Source organism: Zerene cesonia, chromosome 1, assembly GCF_012273895.1.
Source record: "Zerene cesonia ecotype Mississippi chromosome 1, Zerene_cesonia_1.1, whole genome shotgun sequence".
Taxonomy (NCBI): domain Eukaryota; kingdom Metazoa; phylum Arthropoda; class Insecta; order Lepidoptera; family Pieridae; genus Zerene; species Zerene cesonia.
The window spans coordinates 2,401,981-2,429,198 of record NC_052102.1 but is presented as its reverse complement, the minus strand read 5'-3'; the positions used below and the strand labels follow the sequence as shown (position 1 = coordinate 2,429,198).

General features: G+C 32.2%; 4 protein-coding genes across 8 annotated transcripts in view; 1 reads left to right on the top strand and 3 right to left on the bottom strand.

Moving 5' to 3' along the window:
• Positions 1–9,662, bottom strand: part of LOC119839948 (carbohydrate sulfotransferase 11) — a 19,462-nt gene extending 9,800 nt beyond the window's left edge. Inside the window, exons 1-3 of the mRNA XM_038366407.1 lie at positions 9,141–9,662; positions 8,586–8,843; positions 6,459–6,663 (exon numbers count right to left, since the gene is read on the bottom strand). Of these exons, the coding sequence (XP_038222335.1) occupies positions 6,459–6,663; positions 8,586–8,843; positions 9,141–9,392 (715 nt within the window). The 5' untranslated portion in view covers positions 9,393–9,662. The remainder of the gene's footprint in view (positions 1–6,458; positions 6,664–8,585; positions 8,844–9,140) is intronic.
• Positions 9,663–9,857: 195 nt separating this feature from the next.
• Positions 9,858–16,822, bottom strand: LOC119839924 (intraflagellar transport protein 80 homolog). 2 transcript variants are annotated; one of them, XM_038366376.1, is made up of 14 exons: positions 16,690–16,822; positions 16,449–16,616; positions 16,264–16,370; positions 15,562–15,740; positions 15,298–15,387; positions 14,703–14,840; positions 14,246–14,370; positions 13,655–13,903; positions 13,158–13,315; positions 12,316–12,525; positions 11,527–11,671; positions 10,964–11,117; positions 10,081–10,221; positions 9,858–9,947 (listed from the first exon to the last, which is right to left on the bottom strand). In XM_038366376.1, exons 1-14 carry the CDS (start codon positions 16,782–16,784, stop codon positions 9,897–9,899), a joined length of 2,010 nt encoding a protein of 669 aa, XP_038222304.1. In that variant the 5' UTR covers positions 16,785–16,822; the 3' UTR covers positions 9,858–9,896. The 2 variants fall into 2 exon arrangements, with proteins under 2 accessions (XP_038222304.1, XP_038222313.1); XM_038366385.1 differs by lacking the exons at positions 16,264–16,370; positions 16,449–16,616; positions 16,690–16,822 and adding an exon at positions 16,037–16,182.
• Positions 16,823–17,145: 323 nt separating this feature from the next.
• LOC119839937 (protein arginine N-methyltransferase 1) lies at positions 17,146–19,378 on the top strand. The gene has a single exon (XM_038366397.1). The coding sequence runs from the start codon at positions 17,213–17,215 to the stop codon at positions 18,767–18,769; it is 1,557 nt and encodes a 518-aa protein (XP_038222325.1). The 5' UTR covers positions 17,146–17,212; the 3' UTR covers positions 18,770–19,378.
• A 288-nt stretch (positions 19,379–19,666) lies between these two features.
• Positions 19,667–27,218, bottom strand: part of LOC119828197 (calcium/calmodulin-dependent 3',5'-cyclic nucleotide phosphodiesterase 1) — a 129,970-nt gene continuing 122,418 nt past the window's right edge. For all 4 annotated transcript variants that reach the window (XM_038350301.1, XM_038350309.1, XM_038350317.1 and 1 more), the window contains 4 exons: positions 24,550–24,775; positions 23,981–24,257; positions 23,695–23,787; positions 19,667–23,334 (listed from right to left, as the gene is read on the bottom strand). In XM_038350301.1, the coding sequence (XP_038206229.1) occupies positions 23,267–23,334; positions 23,695–23,787; positions 23,981–24,257; positions 24,550–24,775 (664 nt within the window). In that variant the 3' untranslated portion in view covers positions 19,667–23,266. The remainder of the gene's footprint in view (positions 23,335–23,694; positions 23,788–23,980; positions 24,258–24,549; positions 24,776–27,218) is intronic.

Here is a 27,218-nt window from a genome sequence, read left to right as displayed (position 1 = left end):
TAAAAATTATTTTATAGTTTTTAGTTTGATGTGCTTGAAAAGCGTGTTTTTTAGTTTTTTTAAACTATTTTTATTTTAGAAATTTTGTTTATAAATATAAATTTAATTTTTAGTTTTATAGCATTGAAATGCTTTATAAATTAGAAATTGTTTTATAAAGCATTTCAATGCTATAAAACTAAAAATTAAATTTAACAAAGGCCGCGTTCCATCGATACAATATTGTAATCATTGAAATAATGTTTCGTATTGGTTGTGATGGTTCTTAATCATCTCAATAGATGGCGTGGGGTGCCCCTTAGGCACATGAAACCGAGAGAATAGAAGAAATTCGATTACTGTGGCAGGATCACGGGTGGCCGAGAGGCTAGGCGTTGCTACGGTTAGGCAAGATACGCAGGTTCGAATCCTGCCTCGTGATCAAATTTTTTCTATTCTTTCAAAATTTCTAATTTATAAAGCATTTCAATGCTATAAAACTAAAAATTAAATTTATTTTTATTTTTTCAAAGTTTTATTTTTTACGGTTTAGTGTAGACTAATTACCCAGCATGCAACTTCCAAACGAAGTCATGTGTGAAACCGCAACCTAACTTTTAAAGATTACCTTAGCTTAGCTTATAAACCCTAATCTAACCTACTTTTTTAGGATCTATCAGACGATGTTTATAAAGTGAAAATTCATAAAAAGCGATTGCTTCTTTAAAAAAGTACTATAAACATAAGCACATAATTAGTATATTTGTTTCCTTGTAACATTCTGTACGCTACCATCGTGCATCCATAAACATATTTATAACAAAATTATAGAGGTAAAAGGCATCGACAGTATTCTTTATCTATGAATTTTATCGATAGTCTGCGTAAATGAACCCACGTGATAAAAATTGATAATTTTACATTATGAACCCACTGACCTCTAAAGATAGCAAGCTTAATAATAAATACTTGAGAATTCCCCTGAGATGTGTATAAAAGGAAAACTCGCATTTAATATATATGATAATATTTTAAAGTGATGCTTTTACAAAATTAGGAAAGGGGCATACAATAAATGAAAATTACAAGTATGAAATAAAATAATTTAAAAAGAAAAATCGCATATTAACATTTATGTAAATATCATCACATAAATAATAATAATGATTAATTTATAATTTTATTGATATGTTATGTATCTATATGGTTTTTGAATTTAAATCTCTTCCTGTATCGCAAGGTTGCATAGAAGATGTCATGACGATTATTCAAAATTGAGGCCTACAATCTATGAGGAAAGATATGATATATTGTGTGATATTTGATCTCTCATTTACATTGACAATAAAATAATTTATGTCTATACATTTTATTGTTTTTATAATATCAGTGGGCTTAACAATATTATCGATTATTGCCTATAAGCGTTGCAAGTGTGCCTATTGATAGTTTTCGGAACGTGTTTCAAGTTTTAGATTACGCTTATCGTGGCAATAAATATTTATCGAGAATAAGTATAAGCTGACAAATAATATGACGACATTATGGGGTGACGCAAAGCACACCTATTTTTCGGAAATAACGCGATACAATAATGTGACAAAAACATCGATGACGTCCACACTAATGTGACAACCGAACAAACTTCCGTAATTATATATAATAAAAAAACCATGTTGTATTTTCATCTTCAATTTGATATATTTTACTAGTCAATCCCTTTCATTTGATAAAAAAGTCGCATCGAAATTAGTCCATTCGTTTATGAACTATTATTTTACAGACAGACACACACACATCGATTTCACCTTTTTACACCCCTTTTTTACGACAGAGGTTAAAAAAAATTAAGCGTAAGTTATTTAAAGATACCACTCAATGATTAATAAATCTCTAAAGCTGGTTAGTTAACATAGTAGGTCAAACGAGAAATGGGTAGTAATTTCAAAAAAAAAAAAATTCACCATACATTTTTTTAATATCTCATTTATCTTAGTATACATAAGTAGGATTTACCTGCTTTGCCAAAGAAAATTGCCATAGTTATAAGATCATCACGGTAAAAAAATTGTCTATATCGGGCAAAAAAAAATATCATAAAATCGTTCCGTTGCAACGTAAAACAGAGACAAACACACGTTCGCATTTGTCCCTCTAATCTCTACGGCTCCACGGAATCTAACTTCCATATCAATTGATATGGAAGAATCGATTTAAGTACAAAAAATTTCAAACCTACAACTTGAAAGCTTGTCACTTACTCGTTTCATATATTCACAATTTTATATATTATATACTCTTATACATATTCACTATAATTATCTTCTTAAAAGAACAACCAGAAACACAAATCACGATGCATATTGAACGTGCTAAGACCTAGATAGCACAACCATTCCGACACTGGCCTTAACCTAGCCATTACATAATAATCACAAACCGATTGATTCCTCGCGATTGGAGTTCATGCACCTAATCAAATTGTAATCCCCTTATAGCTTGCGATACTTATTGCAGTGCTTAGTTACGTAACATACACGTACATAAGGTTATATAAATAAGTGACACGATTAAATATATAAACGCACATTTGATGTATTAATTACTCTAAATGATTAGACATCAATTGATATATATATACGTACGTATTTTTATATTTGGTTATATGCGAGTATTATTTTATAAAATACGCGTACTTGGAAATGAAAAATTTTCATTGAAATGCATTGATTCAAATATGAAATATATAATACAATCATAAATATATGCAAGTATATACGACCCGTGAAATGTTACTATGCTCGGGCGAGTGTGCGAAACGACATATTAAATATGTAGTACGAATTGAATGCAATTAATAAATTATTGAATTGGGTTTAAATCCGATAAAATACAATTAACTTATTCAGGCCATTAAACTAATATAGTTTTATTCGAACTGTTTCTTGTTGTCGCCTTGTGGTGGCCACTTCTTTTTGGGAACATGTATATCAAAAAGATATTTTATTAGTCAGTAAGTAGTTACTTTTACACCAAAATCACTAGGCCAAATTTAGAATATGGAGTATGCAAAAGTGCTTAAATAAAACCATCAACATATGTTTTTAATGAACGTTTTTCAAACTAACTTTAACGATCAAAGTATGCAAAAGGAGCATAAGGGGCGCTTCGCAATGCGGAGGGCTTTTTTGAAGAGAAATCAAATAGAGGCGAAAACATCATCATGTGAATTGTAGAAGATATGATCTAGATAGAATTTTTCTTATGTGGTTTCTAAGTTGCAGGTCCATGTTTGTTGTTGGATAAATATCCACAATTTCACGATGCTCCATAATTAAGTTAAACGTAACGCTGCAGGCTAGCGATCATATTTAATCATATCTAAATGTTCAATATAGTTGTTAAAAAATGTACTACTCAGATAACCACCACAGATGCCACCGTAATGAGGAGCGGGGAGGTTTTTTATGAAATCAAATTCAATATGAAACGACATACATGTGCATTTAAAATAGAAATAAAGCCCTTATCGAAAACTATACATAACTCAAAGCATCACGTTCCTATTCAATATATACATCTTTATAGAATTATCTAACGTCAGCCCACTATTCGCTGACGCCTAAACATCCAACTGCAAAGCGAAGGTCAATACTTTCCCATTCACAGAACACTGTGTCATTGTGAATCTGATAAAATCTCAGACTGCTTTATATCCAAAAGCAAGTCGTATGACCTCAAGAGAATCCGTCCATTGTTAACATATGGGTTAATTAATTTAACGAGACGCCTATGCTTGTTTTGATTCTTATTCCATGTGCAATTGAGTTTATTATTTATTTCGCTGAACTAATTAACTTAATATATTTACAATTAACATAGGTTTTTGTTCTATTTTAGGTATAAAAAAGAGCATGCTGGCATCAATTTGAAAATGAGTAAATATTAAATTGGTCATGGGAATACTTTTCGAAACATCCTCCTTTTTTAAAGTTGGTCGGATGGAAAATCAGCTAAACTAGTTCAAACAATAGGCATTAATTTACAGAACTGTTCTAGACACTACAGTAAAGATAGTATGTCAATGATTCATTCACAAGGAATTTGCATATAGGTCAAATGCAGGTAATTTATCGTATTATTTTGTAGTAAATTGTGTAACAGCAGCCAATTGTTGCGTTTTATTGGAAGCACGGATTGTTGGTACAAATATAAAATAAACGAACGTTGCCCTATATAGGCAACCTATATAACTATCAGATATAAATATTTAGACCTCATACAAATATCGAAGATTGGAATTAATTAATTATACTCGACTCGTAAGTTCAATATAATTTATTTGATGTTGAATATTGTAAAGTATTTAACATATAAATTACGCAGTATTCCAATACATAGTGTATTTATTCTATTATATTTATTTATTTTCATCAAAAACTTGTTTAATCATTAAATATATGATAGGTAACGGTAAAATACTGTACCGCTAGATGCATTCGCTGGAATCAAATGCAAATTATATTATTGAAAACCATATATCTGATACCACATTGAAAATATATAATACATTTACTCATTATGTAATAATCATGTTTTTAGAATTGTTTTAATAGTGTATGTAGAATAATATTTTTATTTTTTATATAACACTAGCTGCGCCCCGCGGTTTCACCCACGTAAGTCCGTATCCCGTAGGAATATCGGGACAAAAAGTTCCCTATATGTTATTCCAGTTGTCCAGCTGTCTACGAAGCAAATTTCATTGCAATCGGTTCAGCAGTTTTTGCGTGAAAGAGCAACAAACACACACACATCCTTATAAACTTTTGCATTTATAATATTCGTAGGAAGTAGGATTTTAAATTTACAACTGACTACTTTAAATTTGGAGGTTGTCAGTCCGAAGTCCAGTCCGTGTTTTTGACTTTATCATCTCATAACTTTCGACTAGCCGGACCTTCTAATGTTCCTTATTTTCGTTTGAAACCGGTGCCTTCCGAGTAATCCCATTTAAATTTGTCTAGTTCTGCCTATTTGAAGGCGGTTGCTTTTTCTTAAAAATGATAAATTTATATCTACTTGTAATAAATTACGTATAAAATCGACCTCAGATGGTTTTAAACACTATATTCATTATTAAAAAAAATCGTATTACGGATATTATATGCATAGAGGCCAATAGATTTCCTTGAATTTATAATTCTTTTGTTAAAAAAAATAACACTGTTTTCAAATTACGTATGATTTAAGATTTAGATAGTGTGAAGGCTATAACATTATAAAATCATGAAAAATTCCTAAAAATCTGCAAAAGCGCCTCAATGCATTCGTTTTAGCACAATTCCAACAAACACATTACTATTATTTTTTTATTTCGTTTCAGTCAAGCATTTAAACAACGACAATTAACACAAGACATGCGGCATTTCACATTCATCTTACAAAACCAGACAGATAGTATCCGCTATGTTCTTAAAAATAACATCAAGTTAAACTCTTTCTCTTCTTATTTGTGTTTTTTCGATAAACTTCGACGAAACTTGGAAGATAAGTGAAAAAAACTATATTAATAAGAATACATAAATTAAATTTATTAAGAGTAATCGAATAAGTTATATGGATGTATTTTAAAACACGTTATGGTTTTGGTCGAAACATGAATTAGGTCGTGAAAGAATTATATCAACGTATCGAATTTCAAAGTTAAAACAAATGCACAAACGAAGCTCCTTTTATCTTAACGACGAATTTACAGATAGCGAAAGCAACATATAGTTTAATATATAAAAATTACGTGTCATTTTGTCCGAGACGGACTGATTGACATTGCCATGTGCAGTTTGATCCAACTTAAAAGATAGGGTATTAGACACTTTTGACTATTGTTTTATTTATTATTATTTTATTCAAGGAGCGTATAATGAGGTATTTCTCATTATACGTTTTTTCCATTCGCATATTAAATATGTAATATGTATTATTTCTTTAAATAATGCCTATTCAGAAAAGATCTCCAGTTAGCGATAATTAATGCCATTATTTACACGATTATTATAAAAGCCACACACACACACACACACATACATCCTTACAAACTTTCGTATTTATAATATTAGTAGGATAGCCACACACACACACACACACACATATGCTCACAGAAACTACGTATACTCAAGAACAAACATAAAAATAAATTTGGGATTCGAACCCGTTCTTCCTGTGATTAACGTTTAACCAAAAAAAAAATACATCTCAACTTGTATTATTATTTAAAATAAAAAGAACCGCCTTCAAATTTTCCACAAAGGGACCACGTGGCAGGCATCAGCTTTCAAATAAATAAAGAATCATAAAAATCGGTTTACCCAGTAACAAGTTATCGAGGTAACAAAAAAAAATACAGTCGAATTGATAACTCCTCATGTTTTTGAAGTCGGTTGAAAATTTTTTTGTAATACATAAATAATTTCACTCACCAACTAAAGTGTACTTGATGAGGCACGGGTGACAGAGGTTGGTGATGGGTTGCCAGTGCTCATTGTTCACCACATCGGCGAGATCACCGGACTTATTCGTTAGGAACAGCGCGAACTCCCGGAACGTGACGTCATGACCGTGCTCGAGGGACTCGTTGCTGGGGTTTTCTCGGAACGCCCTGATGATGCGCTTGCCGACGCGATCCTGGCCATAATTTATTTTTTTTAGTTTTATTGGATCGTTAATTTTTGAAATTCAAATATGTAGTATTTTCTTGTGTTTGGTTTCACGCGAGTATTATACATTTAGAAATTAAAAAATTTTTTCGTTTAAAATCCGTTGAAAAGTTTTTAATTTCTAAATTCAAATATGCTTTTATTTCATTATTAGCACTCCTTTTGGAAGACATGCTTGTGGCAAACATAGCATATTGATTATACCGAGATACGGACCATAGTATTACAAAAATCTTTTATGCAAAACTAATAATTTATCTACTTAATAAAAAATAAAAATAGTTTAATTTGGTGAAACTTGTATTAAAAGGTGTAAAGTGAAAAAAAAATGCTTTATGATTAAATAGAGCGATAAATAGTACCCAATAAACTTGATTTATAGACGCTGTGAATCGTGACGATGCTTTAGCACCAGTATGCATGGATAAAATTACGAGCAATAAACACATTTGTGCGACGAACGTCATTGTTTTTGAGTACTACAGTACAAAATAGTGTGATTGAAGTTTATGTTTCAATAGTCAATATAAAGTCTGTCTCTATGCTATTGTCGTACTTATTAACTGTAATAATGTACTGAAAATAAGACGATAATTATTAGAACTTTACTCGGTGTTTATTCTAGAAATCTTTAAAATGGATGAACCAATTATCTGATTGAACTTGTATGTAAATGTGAAGTCCCGTACTTGGGTATGGGGCGGATGATATACATCTGTTTCACTGATCGAATTTTTTTATGGACAAGTAGGTGATCAGCCTTCTGCGTCCTGCCAGACCGAGACGTTTTTTTTTTGTGCGTCCCAACCGGGAATCAACATCGCAAACAAAGTTGCTTTTAGTAATTATCGTTATGTTATGGTCGTGAGAATTTTTTTTATGAATAGTAAAAATATATAAGACAATGTTATTATACTAATGATTATATTACCATACTTTTATATTTGTATGTACTTAAAAAGATTATAATATAATGCTTTTAGATTCTAAGATGGATTTTTTCATATTACTGTTACAGTGAAAATCGCTCATATACTAATACTTATCACAATAATATATGAAAACAGTACCCTATTAGACAATAATTCTTAAGAACAAGGAACATTTGTTAATTCAATATTTATCTCTGATGTACATATTAATTGCATACTTATAAATATGCATACTAATTATACATAGTCCATTATGACAGTATTTCCTTGACTAAAGCAATGTTAATGCTGAATTACAAAATCATTTTAAGCCTTGATTGGCATGTGACTTTATACAAATAATTAATCATTAGGATTTTATTATGGTATATGCTCTTAAATTTATGACTAAAAATATTAGGTTGCTATTGAATTTTTAGTAGGTATTATATTATGTATGTAAAGATTTATTTAGAAATAAGAATAGAAATATTTTTAATGAAATATAATATAATTTCAATAAAAGCCTCATACAACATTCAATACATTTTTAATGATAAATATTGTTATTGGAACAGCAATCTCATACGAGTGATACTGGCAACATAAATAGATTTTTTCAACAGCTAATAAATGTTGGAGACATTATCAAGTATAATTATTGTTGATTGAAGCAACCAAAAACAAGGTCAGTGTAATATAATCGATTCAATGATATTTATAAAACATGTCATTTGTTAATTAAGTTGTGATTTGATGTTTTCCATGTTGATACTCTGAGAAAATTTTGCTAGTCAAAAATATAGAGAGATTTTTCTGATACTTCAGTTATGTTATTAAGTATAAAATAATACTCCTTTAACATGTGCATATACATTCTTAAAAGTAATTGAGTACTTTGTATAAATTGCTCATTATTCTTTATGCTTATGACGTTAAAATACATTTACATGTAGAATTTTAAGGAATCTATACTAACCTGAAAGTATTTAGCGCTGGGTGTATCTCCTTCTAATTTATTCCTATATGCAGATAACAATCTTTCAAATGGATTCCGTACTATAATCATCTTATGATAGTTCTCCAGCATGTGGTCCCTTTCCTCCTTTGATGCTGAACTGAGGTTCCGGAACATTCCGGCACTATGTGCTAAATTTCCAGGAATGGCCAGTACATCTGTATCATTCCATTTCCCACCCAATATCATTAATATTCTTTTCCAATTTGTACATGCAACCTGAATGAATTAAAAAAAAATTAAACTTTTTGAAAAGTTTGCATAAGTTCTGATTAAAAATAAATATTTTAAATAGTGACCTAATGACGTTATTATCATAAACACCAAACTAACGATATTTATAATACATTGTATACATTCGGGGGAAATTAGTTTGTTAGGTATAATAAAATCAAATAACTTCAAAAAGTTAACTTGTGCGATTCTACATGAATGCTCATTTATCAACACCAAGTTTATGAACATAAAAAATACAGACGCTAATTCGAAAATACTTGTTCACCTTGACCACCTCACCTTAGGCACATAGCAGTATAGGAGCTTGTGTTCGTCGTCTATCAAAATGTGCTCCAACTGATTTGGTGGCAAATCGTTGAGCGTAAACCTGAAGGGAAATCGGTTGCATATCTCCTGTATCAACTCCTGCCGGGCCAGGTTCAAAGACTGTGTTAACTCCAACGAGTGTTCACTGGTCACTTCATTATTAAGACCGTTGACGCAAAATAATATGCTCACAAACAACACTAAATTCCCGTTTGAGACACGCATCTTTCGCCATTAGACACGAAACACGATAAGTAAAAAAACTTTCTTTCGTAAATCACAGTTTACGTTGTTTAAGTGGGACAGACGCTATAATGAGTATTTTATTATGAAATTATAATCACTATTGGTTTTTAACGATACTTTTCAGTGATTAAAGTCAGAAATATACATTTTCATAATACGATAGTATTCTGTATTGCGCTTGCCGCGCAAACGATACACACAACCACCTCACACAGCTCTGACAGCGCCACTGACAATTGAGGTTATTTTATTTATGTGATTGTGTCCGTGAGCTGAGAACTTGTGGCCAATAGTAACAAAGTTTGGTAGAAACCATAGACTACATAGGTACAAACTATAAGCTCGAAATTCAAATTTGTTGTGTTATTGATACATGACGCTTATTGGCTTCCCTTGTGCTTAGAGCAGGAACTTTAAGATTGTGGTGAAGAAAAATTACATAAGTTATAAGACAATATTTTTATTTAAGAGTATACAAATAGCTCACGACGCTGACATTACTTCACTAACAGATAACTTCTCTGGAATAGTATTCTGAAAGAAATTAAGCTTATGGTCAGTCTTAGAAGTTAAAAAAATTCAAGTCATAAATTTAAAATAAAATATATGAAGAATATACCTATTATAATACATTAATAATAATTACTTAAGAATGCAAATAATTTACCCTTAGATGTTGAATATAACAGACTTGATGGTATTGACGTATTAATGCAAAAGCTTCTTCAGCCACCGCAAGTTGGTTGTGTTGCCATGCCAATACTGCTAGACATGCCCACAACGTTTCGTCTTCTACTGTCCTGCATAGCTGTAAGATAATAAAAAATTTTAAACGAATTCTTAGTGAGTACCGAAGAAAATGTAGTTTACATTATTCCAAAGTCTTCCAAGTAATTGGTGAAAGGATACAGTAAAGCTAATTTATGAATTGAAAATTCGGACGTTGTCAATTTATCAATTACTATAGGTGCAGGTAAAGTTCTTTTGAAGGTTTTTGTAATGTATCGGCGACTCGGAAAGGATAACCGTAATATTATGTTATTTATTGTTTTTTGAGCAATACACTACCCTTCATCTAAGGCATCCAATTTAGTTACATACATTTTTCTTATATTTATGAAATGATACTATGAGTTGTAGGTAACATGGTTACCATAATGATAACCTTGATAGATGTATGGGAATAACTGGGCCATTTCTGTGTTCCCAGATATTTTTTCAGGCAGATCCATTTCTTTGAGCCTATCGACTTGTTCATCACAATAATATCATAAATGTGAAAGTTTGTTTGTTTGGATGTTTATCCATCAATCACGCTGAAATTACTGAACGGATATTGATAAAATTTGGTATACAGACAGGATATGAGCTGACCTGGGTGGAAGGATACGTTTTATTCTGATTAAATGCTCCCTTGTGATAAAATAGAAATCTTGATATTTGGACGGAGCTGGAACGAACGTACAGTACATATAATATTTCCTTATGTATATAATTCATAATATTTTTCGGAAAATTAATTAATGTTTATTGTTTGTTTGTTTACTCACTTGCACTGCAGCGTCCCAAGTGTTCGCGGCGACGTGTTTGAGCAACTTCTCCGGGAACGAAGCGAGCGAAGCGCGCAACATCGAGCCGTTCCCGCGGCGCACGCACACCGCGCCGTCGTCTATGTTCACTATACTCGGATTTCTGCCCAAGTCACTGGAAAATTTAAACATAACATCGAGTTTTTCGCCATTAATAGGGGTAATAACAATTAACTGGATCAAATCATACAAAAAGAAGTGAACGCGATGTATGTTCGTGATAAAGATAGTAGCAGTTACAATCATCGTTTTATTTAAAAAAAAAACAAGTACGTGATAGCTGATAATAAATTCGTACTCGACCGAGACTCGTAGTACTAGTCGTCTACACCTGGAATCGATGGCAGTTTTTCCATAAAATATAAGGTATGTGTTTTTAACTAAAAAAATTACGATTGCATTAAAAAAATATCCTCTTCAAAAGCATCCTTAAATCGTTTCTAAGAATGGTTCTACCCGCACCCTTATGGACTTTCTATATTTTTGGTAGCAACATTCTCATCTTCCCGAAGTATATTGTATACCTGACATCCTTGCTAACAGTGGTGAGAGCGAGCCAATCAGGTTGAGTGGCGGCGCGAGGGCAACACCACGCCACCACTGAATTTGCCCGCAAACCCACTAACAATTCCGTCTCTGTACTCCAACTTATGCTGAGGACTTGAGGACCTGGATATTAGAAAAGTCTTTAAAGAACCTAATTAAAAATGTGATTAAAAACATCATTTTCCTTCTGTATCGAATTAATATAAATCATTCTTGAATTACTGAACGTAGATATACCAAATGCTGGCTTGGTTTAAAACAGGTTTCTTGAAGAAGTAAAACTATTAATAACACTTAGTTATATTGCGTAACGATTTTGTAGTCCGTACACTTTTTCTATGTGGTAGTCGAGCATGCTTGGCACGAATTAGGCCAGCTCGCAACGGGGAAGTACCACACCCCCACAGAAGACCGGCGTGAAATAGCATACTGCTATGTTTCGTTCGGTGAGTGGGGGAGCCGGAGGCCCATATTCTCTTCTTTATCTTTCCCAGTCCTTTCCTTTACTCCTCTCTTCAATCTTTTCCTAATCCCTTTCCATTTTGCAGTTGGCAATCCATTTGAAGAGGCGTAAGGTCTGCATTCGACCTTACACCTTTCCAAATGTCCATGGGCGGTGGTAGCGCTTACCATCAGGCTACCCAACAGCTCCTTGCCGACTATGACATAAAAAAAAAACACTTTAGACCGGTATAAGTTTAAATAAATTTAGTTTTAATCAATTTTTTCGTGAATGCAGAGCACTGAACATTCTTTTCACACCTCACCCAGCTTATGAAACTTCGGCTTGGCCTCCTTAACGGTGACCACGTACAGATCCCGATTGTAGTCCAACAGCGCTAGTTGCCGCTCGCCCAACGGCCCGGTCTGGCTGAGCGCGACACACGATACGGTCATCTTGTGGGCCAATTTCGTGATCGTGCTGTCCGTGGAACTGCGCACTATGAGCCCGGTGGGGAGATCGAACACGTGGATCGCTTAAAGGAGAATAGTGACATTTGGTGGTACGGTCAGCATAGAACGCTGAAGGTTCAAATTTTGAAAATGTCTCAATAAGAACATGTTCCTGATAATCGTTATACAATTCATTTTGTCGAGTAGGTATGGTGTTTGGATGAAATATACGGAAATATATATATCTTCATTGACTTTTGTGTTGACTGCACATTTCATGTGTTTGTAGGACGCAACTATGGGAAACTACGAGTTTAAAGTAGATAGTAACTAATAATAGTTTTATTTCCACATCTGTATTATATATTACACTTGTTGCATGCCCCTAATGCATTGCTCCTGCCCGGTTACGGCTGGGTAGTAATTTATCATAATCAAAATAATATAAACTGTCCTATCTTATAAGTTTGATCAAACTGGATATGGTGTGCAAATTCGATTAAAATCGGTGGAGTAGTCCATCGCGGACAAACAACGTGACACGTAACTTAAATGTATTAAGATTAGGTTATTTAAGCATCTGCTTCATTAGACTTCACTGTTTTCTACATTATTTTCTATACTGGTATTGCAAACATTCCATCAATCACACCAATTTATATCACAACGAAACTTAGCACAATTATAATTATATCAAACTTGTTGGGAACATTACATTTCCGATCAGTCTGGTCGATGACGGCCAGGCTATCCGGGCCCAGGGACACGGTGGCCCGTCCCAAAGTTTCTGGCCGGGATATCCGTGGACTCGCCAGAAGACGACCCATATAGCTGTATACCGAGACACCAGCGCGTTCTATCACGCAGATGCACCTTAAATGGCCAGAAAGGATCTTGCTGTTCAAATTTAACACGATAGAAGAAGATTAAGAATTAGTTACAAGGAGGCAATTTGTAAGATTTAAAGTATTTTATTATATATCTGGTAGTCGGAAAGAAAAGTTTATGTGGAAAGAGATTAATCGAATAAAATCATACTACTATCGGAAGTTAATTATTGTAAACTTAGTGTTTCATCATTTTACATACCAATAGTAAAATTGTTTAGAATAAGCCTTTGGAGATTTCATAATGAATGAATACAACATCATAATATATCCATTCAAATTTTTTTCATGATTAAAAACAGATATAAATACCAATAATAAAAACCTTTCAGCCAGCAAAATCATGTTTATCGTGCCTTCCTTGAGATCGAATGTCACTGGTGTATTCCAGGAGGTCAACTTATGAATAAAACACTGCTTCACTGTTGCTATCACCAGGTGATTGAAGCCAAGGGCTATCTGTATCACGCGATCCGGGTAATCCAATTGGTCACTTTGATCTGTGACTATGTCTTTAATGGCCACTACCTTTCTCCCAGTTTGAGTGCACGCGTAGTTCTTCATTGTGTATTCTCTGGAAGTTTAATAGAGTCGATTTTGAGATCTAACCTAAAAAGCTTTTCTTACTATGTTTGGATTTCTTTATCTTACTAATTCTGGAACACTGCAATTGCTCCTTCTTCGATCGTTGGTTAAACCAACAACTAATGTTTCATTCTGGTAAGTGAGATGATCTGACTAAATAACGTAATACTATTTACTTGTGTACTATCTATTACTGAAACAGATGTAAAATGCTTGAAATGTTTGGTCTAGATTTCTGACCATATGATATTCTACTTACTTAAATTAAAAATTCCTAAATTCTTAAGCTCCTTCTATTAATCCAAAGAATAAACCTTTAGAGTGATGTTACCTGTCAATAATATGAGCAAATAGTACATGCCCATTGGCACAGGCTGCGGCCAACTGCGTGCCGTCAGAGGACCAAGCGATGCTGTAAACGCTGCCCGTGATGGGACGGTCCAGGCAATGGGACCACTAGTAATGTATAATATATGTATTTATTTTATGCAAAATCATTTACTTTTAGTTCTCGTAGAAGGTTAATTTAGGGACAATAAAAATAAAACAAATTTATGGGATTTATCTGAACTAATATGAGTAAACAATAGAAAACACCAGAAGCACTAACTTATATGTAGTATGATTATTTATTCAAGATAATTGCAGAAATTACAGATTCGTTTCTCTGATTTTTATCGTATCCATACAAAAGATCAGGAAATCCTTGAAGGTTATCTTTTGACTACATGTAAGATACATGTGAAAAAAGTAAAGAAAAGTATGTAATTCATATATTGACCACTCACCCCATTAGCATTGCAAAGTCTTATCAAATTGAAGCTACCAATCACGAACATATCCCCAGCGGGTGACCAACTGACGCTAGTCAACGGTTGGTCATGCTTAACGCTCACTGATATTTGCTGACCGAACACGTCCCAAATCTGAAACAATTCATAAATTGTCATATTATGTAAACTGTCAATAGAATATTGCAGTCACACGTCCCATTATAAAGCGATATATAACCTAAAATTAACAGTAGATAAAATAGTACGTTTTTTGGGAATATTTGGATGTTTTTCATAAAAAAAAAATAAATGTTCCAACTACACAAATAAAAAAAATCAATTAATTTTTTTTTACGTTACGTCGAGGCCAAAAAGGAAAACTATGTATTGTTTAAACATTGTATAAACTATGTATTGTAACATGTTCCCCGACGAGTACAATCTGGAGGTCTTCAAGAGTAGAGTGAACAGGTACCTTCTAGGGAAGCGCGTTACAGCCTAGACCACATCTCAGCTTACCATCAAGCGAGATTGTGGTCAAGCGCTGCCCTATTAAACAATAAAAAAATGAAGACAATAATCCATATAGGCAAGACAATATATAACAAACCTTTGAGTATCCATCTTCACCTCCAGATATTATAAGATTGTTATTGGCATTCCAAGCTATAGCAAGAATAAGGCCTTCGTGGGCTTTCCACTGAAAACAGATGATTAAATGAGATGAATTAAATCATTTGAATTAAAACATAAATGAAATGACCGACCTTAGAAAGAGGCGTGAAGCGTTTTTTTTTTTACAAATTGGGGGTTAGTTTAAAAATATAATATTATTTTTAATTAAACATCGATTACATATTCTAACTGTATTTACCGTAGTGACTTTCGTATTCGAGTGCAAATGTTTGATCACCAAATAACTTCCCTTCGTATATAGTATGGAGCCACAATCCGGACTCCATAGGGCGCTGTAGCACGGTATATCTGACTGTACGATACTCGAACGTAGGAGACCATTCCTAGACCAGACTTTTACCATACCATCTTCACCACCTGCGTTGCATGAAAGGATTGAAGGTAGAATAGGTTACGGGAGAAGACAAAGACTAATTAACAAGCATGTTAAATAATAAGACGCAGTTTTATCGTTACAGTCACATTATACTGTGTCCGTCTGACAACGATAAATAGCTATGCAGTTCATTATTTCACTAATATAATAAAAGCGGAAGTTTTTAAGTATGATGATTGATGGATGGATGTATGGATGTTTGCTACTCTTTAACGCGAAAAATGATCGTATCTATGTGAAATATGGTACAGAGACAGATCAGCAGAAGGCTTGTTACCCGGGTACAACGCGAGTGACGACGCGGGTTACAGCTAGTTATAGAATATATTTGCGACTTTTGAATGCAAAAATAAATGCACTGATTTGACACCTGAATACTCGTTACGAGGATTATTAGGTATAGGTACTGAAATAACAGTACAATACAATTAGAGATATTAATGTAGACAAAAATATAAGGCTAAAGCACTTCAAATTCGTTCTATTTAAATATGAGAAACTAACTTGTAAGCAATCCAGCGCCATCTGGACTCCACTGAGCAGTTAAACAGGCACCTTGATGAGCGATCACACTTTTTTCTATGCGGCCATTGTGATTTACAATGTGAAATCTGCAAATGAGCGGTAACACATTACCATATGACTATTATTGTCAAGCTGATTGAATTTGAAAGTCGTCTAAAACTCACTTTCCATCAGCAGTCGAGATTAAAATCACATCATGCTGCTGTTTTCCCCCACTTGGGTTTATTTTTGGGAATAAATTCATACAAGTCGGATAAAAATCCTCGGGGAACGTTGAAATCGTCATACATTCGTTGTTTACAAGACTCCATTTCAATAATTTGTGGTCATCTCTGAAATAAATGTAATGATGAAGCAAACACTTTTTTTTATGTAATAGATTACTTATTCTCCAATAAAAATTACCCGCAGGAAAAAACGTCTTCAGTATTATTCCAACACACACAAGTTACCACGCCTACGTGCTTAGGCTCTTTAAATGTAGAAATTTTCAGTTTCATTTTCTCTTTTTCTAAATAATTATTCTGAATTGTTTGTGCTCGTGGTTCCCATGACAATAAATACTTTGAAAATGGCGCCAAATTGGGTGGCCAGTGCTTAAACTTTAAAATTCAAATGCATAACTTTTTCGTGTATGTTCATAATTACAACAAAAAAAAACAACTTCTCTTTCACAAGCATCATCCTTCATTATGGTTTCATTTCTTAAGTATTGTTTGCAAGAACTATAATGATTTTAATGTCATTTGAGTAGATTGAAAATAAAATGGATTAATATTAAACGTTCGTATAATTGTCACTGTCAAAGTTGAAAAACAATTAATCTGTAATGTCATTTGTCAATTATATTTACCACATGGTTTTGATAGTTGTCGAATTGCGAATTTTATAAATTACTTTTCTGTTTATAATATTCACCATAGAAGCGATGGCAGATGTACCGGACCTCAGTTCTGATGAGGAACATTTTGAAGACGATGAGTGGCAAGAAATGGAAACCAATAATGCATCGGTAACGTGTTTATTTTGTACACATGCTCTCCCATCGATCGATGAAGCCGTTACTCACTGCGAAACAGAACATGGATTTAAATTGAGTGAATTAAAAGTAAAATTTAATATGGATTGTTATTCTTATATCAAGCTAATTAATTACATCCACACTCACAAATCAAGTCCACAAGACATAATGTCTGCCGATAAACCTTTGTGGGACCACGAAAGATATTTGAAACCAGTTGAAAATCACGAATGGCTAATGTTCGATTTCGATTCCTTGGCAGATAAGCCTAGTTCTCCTAAATCATACCACGCAAATGTCGAAAATGGACTAGTAACTTTATCTCAAGCACATTTTATTGAATTGCAACGGACAATACAAACACTGACAGAGCAGCTGAAAGAGAGCCAAACACACCTTCATATGGCTAAAGAAGACATGAATAAAATGCAACAATCAATGAAAACACTAGTTGAAAGTGGGCCACTTAGCAAGATTGGTGATGAGGGTGTTGTAGACTGTGTATCAAAAGTTCCTCTAGAAAGTGATGAAGGATACTTCAGTAGTTATGCTCATTTTGGTATTCATTATGAGATGTTGTCTGACAAGGTGCGCACTGAGAGTTATAGAGATGCAATACTTAATAATAAGGATACATTTAGAGATAAAGTAGTATTAGACTTAGGGTGCGGCACTGGCATCCTATCAATGTTTGCAGCAACGGCTGGTGCTAAAAAGGTCTATGCACTTGACCAATCAGATGTTATTTACCATGCTATGGACATCATTAGGGAAAACAAGCTTGACAATGTAATACAAACTGTGAAGGGAAGGCTAGAAGATACAAAGTTAGGTGAAAAGGTAGACATCATAGTTTCAGAGTGGATGGGGTATTTTCTTCTATTCGAGGGTATGTTGGATAGTGTTATTTATGCAAGAAATCACTGTTTGAATCCTGGAGGACTATTGTTACCAAATAGATGTACAATCAGTCTTACAGCAAATGGTGATGTGGATACACACAAGAGATTGATAGAGTACTGGTCTGATGTATATGGGTATAAAATGAACTGTATGAAATCTGAAGTCGTGCGAGAAGCTACCATAGATGTAGTGTCACAAGAATGCATTTTGTCTGAACCTTGCGTAGTTAAGGAAATTGATATCTATACATGTACAATTGATGTAATGAACTTTGAGTCTGAGTTCAGACTGCCCATAACAAAGGATGGCTATTTGACATCTCTCGTAGGATATTTTGATACTTTCTTTGACTTACCTGAAAGTGTCTCATTTACAACTGGCCCTCACAAAACAGCTACTCATTGGAAACAAACTGTATTCTTCTTCAAGGACCCCAAAGAAGTGAAACAGGGTGACATTATAACAGGTAAAATATCTTGCAGTAGACAGAAAACAGATGTGAGATCTTTAGCTGTAGAAATAACCATCTTTGGTAAAATCCATAAGTATATACTTAATTAAACGTCAAAATTTTGAGTGCATTAAGATTATTTTAAAAAATCTCAGCAATATTGTATGTGATTTAGAATGCAAGTTGTTCAATATACACTATTATATTATAGTTTTTAAAATCTATTATTATTAAAATAGTTGAGTTTTACATGAACCTTGCAATTAGTCTTTGGTACGAGAGGATAAAGGTTTAATTTTATTTGTAACCGAATGACCATGTTTTTCTAGTGCAGTAATGGAATTTTTTTCTATTCACTACATATAATTATTTTTAGTCTGTTTAAAAATACATAAAACAAAAAAAATACTAATTTTGAAAGTTAAACTTTCAGGATAACTTAGTGGGCCTCTTGTAAATATAAAGAATACTGTAATATGTAACAGTTAAATGAGCTTGGAAATATTCTGCCTTATTCACCTGCATTTAAGTAAAATTGTTGTCTTTTGCCAGCTACTAGTTGTAGAAATATTTTAACATTGTTTTTAAAGCATTGAGAAATAATTGTATTTTATCCATTTTAGCAACTGTTTTTTTATAGTGTTAATGGCTGTGCTTATATTTTGTACCTACTTTAAAATGTAAATAAATGCTGTATGAAATAAATAAAACAATGTTCTACGAAATTCTTTATTTCATTTTTCCTTTTACATAGATGTGTTCTACTTATATACATAGAAAAGAATAAAAAAAGTACATTTATCATGTGGCTTTTTCACAAAAAATAAGGAAGGATAATTTATATTTTTTAGGAAGATTGAAAACGTCTTTCTAGGGAATATTAATTACAAAAAAGATTATAAATTATTTATTAATTCTTAAGTTGTATGTAGGATAAGGTATTAAAGTATTAAGGATTTTTTTTTGTTCTTAAAAATAATAGAAATATGTATTTGACATCAATTTATTAGAAGCGGTGTTTACATTTCAAACAATCAATCGGGAAGTTTTTTCTTTTTACACAGGCGTTTATAATAGATTGTTTACTAATGTTGAATTAAATAAAACATGGCAATAATTTTTTAACTAACAGAGGTAGATAGGATATTGTAAGAATTGTCCAAGCTAATTTATATTAAATTATCAAACTAATTTTATACAGACAAATGTGGAAATTAATAACATTTGTCTCTTCTATATAATTATGTATTTTTATTATTCATGAATGTCTGCTAGAGTGGAGTCACTCGCTGTATTCGAAATTATAATTTATCTAATAGGTAACTGTCCCATTTTTAACCATACAATGAGAGTCCACTACTGTTTTGTTTTAGATACAATAAAAATAGGAATAGCCATTTTTTTGCTTCTTTCAGTATAGTTTTAGTGTATCATTCTATTTGTACATTTTCCTTGCTTTTTATAATCATCACACTTATGTACATCGAAAAATATAATGTTTTGTCCACGATACTCAAGGTCTGTCCGAACATCTGTCTGTACGGCTGTATCTAATGAACCGTTATGGGTAGGTAGTTGATATTTTCAGAAATGATGTATTTATATTAGCGCTAAAACATTAATGCCTGTATCAACATAAAAAAAAATTGTTATGTGAAAGATATACCAAGGACTCTATCAGCAATAAGTTAAACACAATAATTGTATCTATCAATGTATTTACAGAAATTGCTTCATTTTCATCAGCCATTGCTCTATGGATAAGTGCAGTAATGTAAGCAAAAGTGTATGTAGGGTTATATATTTTTATTGAATCTAAAACTACATTTTTATAAAGCTATATCCCGATTAGAATGGCGCTTATAATGTACATATATTATATCATCTATTAAGTACACTAAGTCTGATATACAATAATACATTCCAATATGTAAGTACTATGATTAATAAATAGATATAAAAGATTTATCATAAATGTCTACGTTAAGCGTCACCAGTTGGATTAATCCTATACTTACCATCCCTGGAATTAAATATAGGGACCTAATTTTATGTGATTATGGATTCGATTTGATATTTAAAGGTGTGGTCCCACGTATCTTCGGAGTTTTAAGAAAATAAAATAAGATTTATTACGATAAGGTAACTGCATATTTCTTTTTATGTATTACTTACGGTTCTTTTGTACGTTCATCTCGGACACATGTGATTTTTATTTAATTTATTGATTTCGGTACTTATTGAAAAGGTTTTGTGATACCTCTCTATTTATTGGGTTCCGTTACAAAGTAACTTTATTTTCCATACTAAAATATCGCTTTTGGCATAATGAGTTGAATGCCAAGTGATGGAGTATATCATAAAAAAATTTTCTCCATGGACCGAACTAAGACAAATTACCAATAAAATATATTAATATAGGAAGGACGGTTTTTGTTCATCCGTTCTAATGATTTCTTTCAAAATTATGATGTAAGTAACGAATAAATGTGAAAATGACTGGGATTTGAGCTTAACTTAAGCTTAGCGTTTATACATTACTTGGTAATATAAAGCAATAGGAAGTAGGTACATACAGATAAGGTTGTAACGATAAATATAATTTATCCGTTTAAATTAGAATTTAAGACATCAAAATTTACAAAATGAATTGGTCAAGGAGTATCATCCGTTCCAATCAGAAACATTAAAATTAATAAGCGTATTTATCATATGAATAAGGTTACTAATTTAACTAATTTTTCTAATTTAAGTACATCATTATTTATATTACAGAATAGAGACTCTCAAGTTAGAAAGTTCTAATTATTTTATATAAAGTTTGCTCCGATACCAGCGATTTTATGATACAATAGCCTTATGATATAGGTGAGATATATTAGTATTGATACGAAAATAATGAAAGCATTTAAAAAAATTCTCGGCTTGTTTTTGTGCTTCTTAACTATGTGCTTATTTATTACTCTGATTATTCTGAATCTTCTAGATTTCAATAGTGCAATTGGTACCTAATGTGCGTACCCAGGGGATTGGTTATGGAGGTTCAAAACCCTCCCGAGTTATAGAGAAGGGCATAGCTATATAATATTTACATTTATTCTGCAGAATATTGTGCACCGTTTTAAGATAAGAGGAGAGATGCAATTTTGCATACAAGTATAAGTTGTTATGAACTGTCATAGACCAAACGTGACAAACCAAAAGGACGGGAAAATATTGTAAAAATATTACTAGTTTGAAAATTCTAAGAATAATAAAGCAGCTGTGAGTAATAACACCTCACCATCAATACCACCATAGATAAATAATTAAAAATGTAGTTTATTTTGTAAATTTATTAGTTAACTTAGTTTGTTTAATGCGATCTTCCAGTCCTAAGACACGTTTGCCTCGTGCGGTCTTTGTTGCAGTTCATTTGTGCTTTGGTTACACAATAAATATCCAAGAAAAGTTTTAAGAAGCACCTATAGGTACTCTTATCAAGATTTACACCAACAAAACACAATTTACACTATACATTTTTTTTTACTTAAGGGTGCCATAAGAAAGATCATTTAAGAAGGTAGTTTTTGATGACAATAGTATATAGGTATCTATGTCTAATATTTCCTTAATGATTCGTTAAGATAAACTTTATATAGGTAATTAATTTATTTTTTTATTTATCATACATATAGAACATTAAACCAGTCAACAGTTAAAACGTCAGTAGTCAAACAGCTATTTACGAAAGGAAAATCACGATTACATCTATATTTCTAGGTAAATAATTTATAAATAAATAAAATTGCTTCGTATTTGTTTTTATAAACAACATAAATTTCTACAAACAAACAAATTTATCACGAGGCCTGCTCGCACGAAAAAGTACTATCTACTAAGCTAGGTACGCTTACATTTTGCTAAATATTTTAAATGCATGACTTCATTATTTAATAATTAAAACTGAATTATTTTCTGTATAGCTTTACATTAATATCATAATACAATTGTAATTATACGACTGCCATACTAAAATGTAAATTTAATACATGTTTTGAAGTTGGAACGTAATTGAACCTTTATTTAAATAATTTATGGCAAGAATATTTAATTCTCATACAGATCTGTCTTTTTAAATGTGTCAAGCATTTAAAATTTTCAGTAAAATAAAATAAATAAATTAACTAGGTAATAGGTAATTTTTAATACACCTACCGATGACCGCTCTGCAGTACATCATCTAATCGAATATAACTCACTACGTTGTCTTCCAAAGAGAATTTATACAATAAATATGTAACTTTTAAACTTACATTAAGTTGTTTTGAATACAATGAACTATAAATATAGCGAATCGAATTTTATTTTGTGTTTTTCAGTTTATAACTTAATCAGGAACATTTTCCTGTTCTATCCCTAAATTTTTATGGTTTTAACTAAAATATATCTATTCAAAATAACTTAATTGAGATGACTCAAGCCAAAAAATAGTTCATTGTGACAAAACTTACGTACGAGTACAACGATTTAGCGTGAAGCGAACAACTAGCCTATTTCTTGTTCAACAGCGAATGTAACATGTTGTAACAACTATTCCTAACGCTATTTACAAAAGTGGCTAAATATTATTCATCCGGTTGCTGTGATTGAGTCCCGTTCGTATCTTCTTCTAGGCGGGCTCGCGCTTCAGCATCTGATGGAATAAATAAAATTATGTATTAATCGACAAACGAATTATTTATAACATTTACACATACATTTTTAGTATGCAATAAATAGGTAAGAAATAATTGATTACTTATTTGTTTTTTACGGTTTCAGGAGGTTAAGGGATAACAAATTATTTGACTTTCTCTTTTATTGAAATATTTGATACTTTTCGCTTATATTCTTCCAGCAACCTTCAGGGTTTAAAATGGAATTATCAAACAACCAATTAAAAAGGATATTATCACTGTGGATAATGCAAAAATTGCTATTTTCGTAAACTTTGTATTGGTTCAAATGTCAACAAAATATGTTTTAGTTAAAATACGCATTATGGTCAGTTCACCTTTCGCCGCTTGTTCCTTCCAAATCTTTTTGTTGTCCATGAGGCAGGCAACCCACGGCTTCTTTATCTTGAATTTAGTATTGGCTTCAGCAACTGTAATTAAATACATATTAAAAAACTAAACGTTAACGAAAAGCAGGAAAGTTCCAATTAAACAAATTTAAAATCTTTAATTTTAAAATCTCCATACCATCGACTTAAAGAATGCTTTTACAATATTACGACATTTACTACATCCTAATTGCAAATTTGAATCGGTTGGCTAAAAAATGCCAAAGTAACCAACCTGTGGTCTCCTCATTAATAGGATCTTGGTTGGTAGTACTCGTGGAATTCTTGGTATTCGAATGGAGAGGCCCCAAAATGCATTCCAGCATATCCGCACACACACCCATGCTGGGTTCAACGATGAAATCTATGAAACCGATCTGTGATTCTGCTACAAGAGTGTTGTTTCTGTCGCAAAGAGGACTGAAGGGAAGTCCCAGTTCCCTTTCTTTGTCTCCTTGGAGGAAGAACTCATCGAGTAGACTCATCGTCCATCGGTGGTGGAGATCCCAACGCTGTAAAGTGGAAACAAAGTAGTTTTAATAATAAAAAATTGTAGATATATCAATTTTTTGAGAATTTTGGTGTGCACGGTAGTGGATTCTGTCAATGACTAGTAAAAATCCTATTTATTCGGTTTAGTAATATATTAACGTACAGAGTAATATGATATTGTATCTTAATGTGGTAATTCATTATTGAAATAGTGTTTTGTAAAATATATAGTTTTTTAAATTTTGAAGTCCCTAAATACAAAAACGTTTCTTATATTTCAAGTGGCAACCGGTATTGTAAAAAGAAATATACCTTTGCAGGATGGGAGATGTCACAGCAATGCAGCACGAGCGAAACAGCCTTCGACTTATCCACAGTGGGTTCGGCTAGAGACAGCAGTGATCGCATATTCTTCAGCTGTTGGAAATGGAATGACATGTCAGTCGCCAGCACCATGTCGATGACCAGCGTCCGGAACTCTCGGAACTCGTCGCGGGACAAATTCAGGAGTATGTTGTTTTCTTCTTCACGCATCAATCTGAAATTATTTATATTTCATTTGAGTCGTTTAGCAAAATCTATTATCACTGTTATTTAACAGTCTTATTGGATACTTTTTCCATATCTACGTTTTTGTCAAGCTCTATTGAATAACACGCCAATTACTTTTTGAGGAAAATATAAATGAATAATTTCAATTTCATCTGTTATTTTATTTTAATATTATTTCTGTTGTCGCCCAAGTCGAGCAAATGCAAAAAGAATGAGAACTTGATATCCTCGAGTCCATTATTTTTAAAAGCCTCTTGGGATTTAGTTTTCGTAATTTGAATGTTCGAGGTCAAGCCAATCCAATTTCAACGAAAATGTCGACCGAATGGCTGACAAAGGGTAATTGGGAGCTTTTCTATCAGGCCATATGTAATTAAACGTCAATTCTATTCTATGTAACTAACTATGGAGAGTGTACCGGTAGAAGCGAATTAATATGTAGGATAGGCGTCACCGCAAGGTGTTGGGGAAGAAATGCCAATTTCTACATATTTTTCATTGTTCACATGAATGTATTTAAGCCAGAGGTTGGAGTTCGAGCCAAACGAGTTCTTAATTTTTTGAAAACAAAAACGTTTTTTTTTAAATTTGATGTACCATCAATCCTTGTGTAATTCGTTTTTTTTTCGTTGTTGTTAATATAATCATAATTTTCTAATATCTATTTATCATATATTTTTGCGATGGTTACTGTAAATAACTTCATCTTTAGGCACCGAATACTTTATGATAATTATATAACAGGGTTCGTAAAAAATCCAATTTTTTATCATATCGGATAAATATAAAACAATCAAAAGAAGCTAATTTCATTTTGTAATTTGATTAAACAGTTAAAAATGTGAGAGGATTTTTTTTTAAATATGTCATTCATTAGTAGTAGTATGTTTACTTAAAAATAGTAATGAAAGAATTAGTGTTTATTTGGGAAATCATTTCTTAATGAAACCTTAAATAATTAATCATTTGTCCGAAAATTCTTATTATGTTTGTGGGATAAATCAACTACTTTATTTTATGTCATAGTCGGCAATGGAGCTAGTGGGACGCTTGATGTGAATGATATGTGTCGCCTGGATGCAAATAATTTTAATATTAATTTGTATTTATAAAAAAGTGATCATTCAAGGTCAGTCGTGCTGGTTTAGTAAAAGGAAATTTCCCCAACTTTAAATGAGGACGCCATTTTAGGAAACAATATAAATTATGTTGAATTGTAGTTTTTCGGTCGCGAAACGTGTTGGCAGGGTGAATTTTAATCTTTAAATATTTAAGTTCTCTAGACAGGAAAACATCAATTGATATATATTTATAAAAAATGAATAGATATAAACGTGATATATATCCGCTGATATACGTCGGCGAATACTGTTATAGAATACCCATCTAGCTAGCCTTCATCAAATTTCCTAAAGTATCGAATCCGACAACTTGCCTCAGGCCAATGAAATTTAAAACTCACTATTGCAGGAATTGAAAAATATTCTACTATTTCCAGAAACCGATATCGATTTTACTTAATTATTATCTATACTAATATTATAAAAATGAAGAGTTGTTTGTTTGTTTGAACGCACTAAACTCAGGAACTACTGGTCCGATTTGAAGAATTCTCTCTGTGTTAGATAGCCCATTTATTGACGAAGGCTATATATGTACCACCATGTTGTATAATATATTTAGAACGAAATATTTATAAAATACAAATGCTAGTGTAATTTCTGCTCTATAGAACATAGGACTCATCATAAATCTACTCTATAAGCACGCATAAATTATATGTACCTTTTGATAAATATAAAGTAATATTATAAAGATAAGATTTTTGGTTGATACGATTTAACACAAAAAGTTCTTCACCGATTTTAAATATTATATTACAATTAGATAATCTCTCCGAGTATGATAAACTATATTTTATTCCTTTTATACCGGGTAACTCATATACATTTATACATAATATCATTGAAAATCGTTTTAGAGTCGAATCTCTAGAAGAATATTATGTTACAGATGAAACCCGTTTTCTGTAACATTGCGTTACTAAACATCTTTGCTTGTACTTCTTACATGGGAAAACGCAAAAAAAAAAAATTGAAATAATCAAGTGATTTTTTTTCTATACTGATTTGTGATGATGGAGTGGGAATTGTTCTAAAGTCGATTTTGGCTCTCGGAGGATGCTGATGTTGATTATAATTACCCTATTTAATGGAATTCTAAAAAGAAAGAGGTTTTATGTTCGTATGTAGGCATTATTTTCTCTTTTTTGCGAATGTTTACCTATATTATCATCAATTTTGAATCGATTTAAAAAAATATGTATATTGCGAAAGTGCATACCTACGAGGAATTAAATAATATACTTAGTCTGGCCATAAATACTGTTACACTTAATTATAAAAAAATATTACATTTGAATTTCGAAT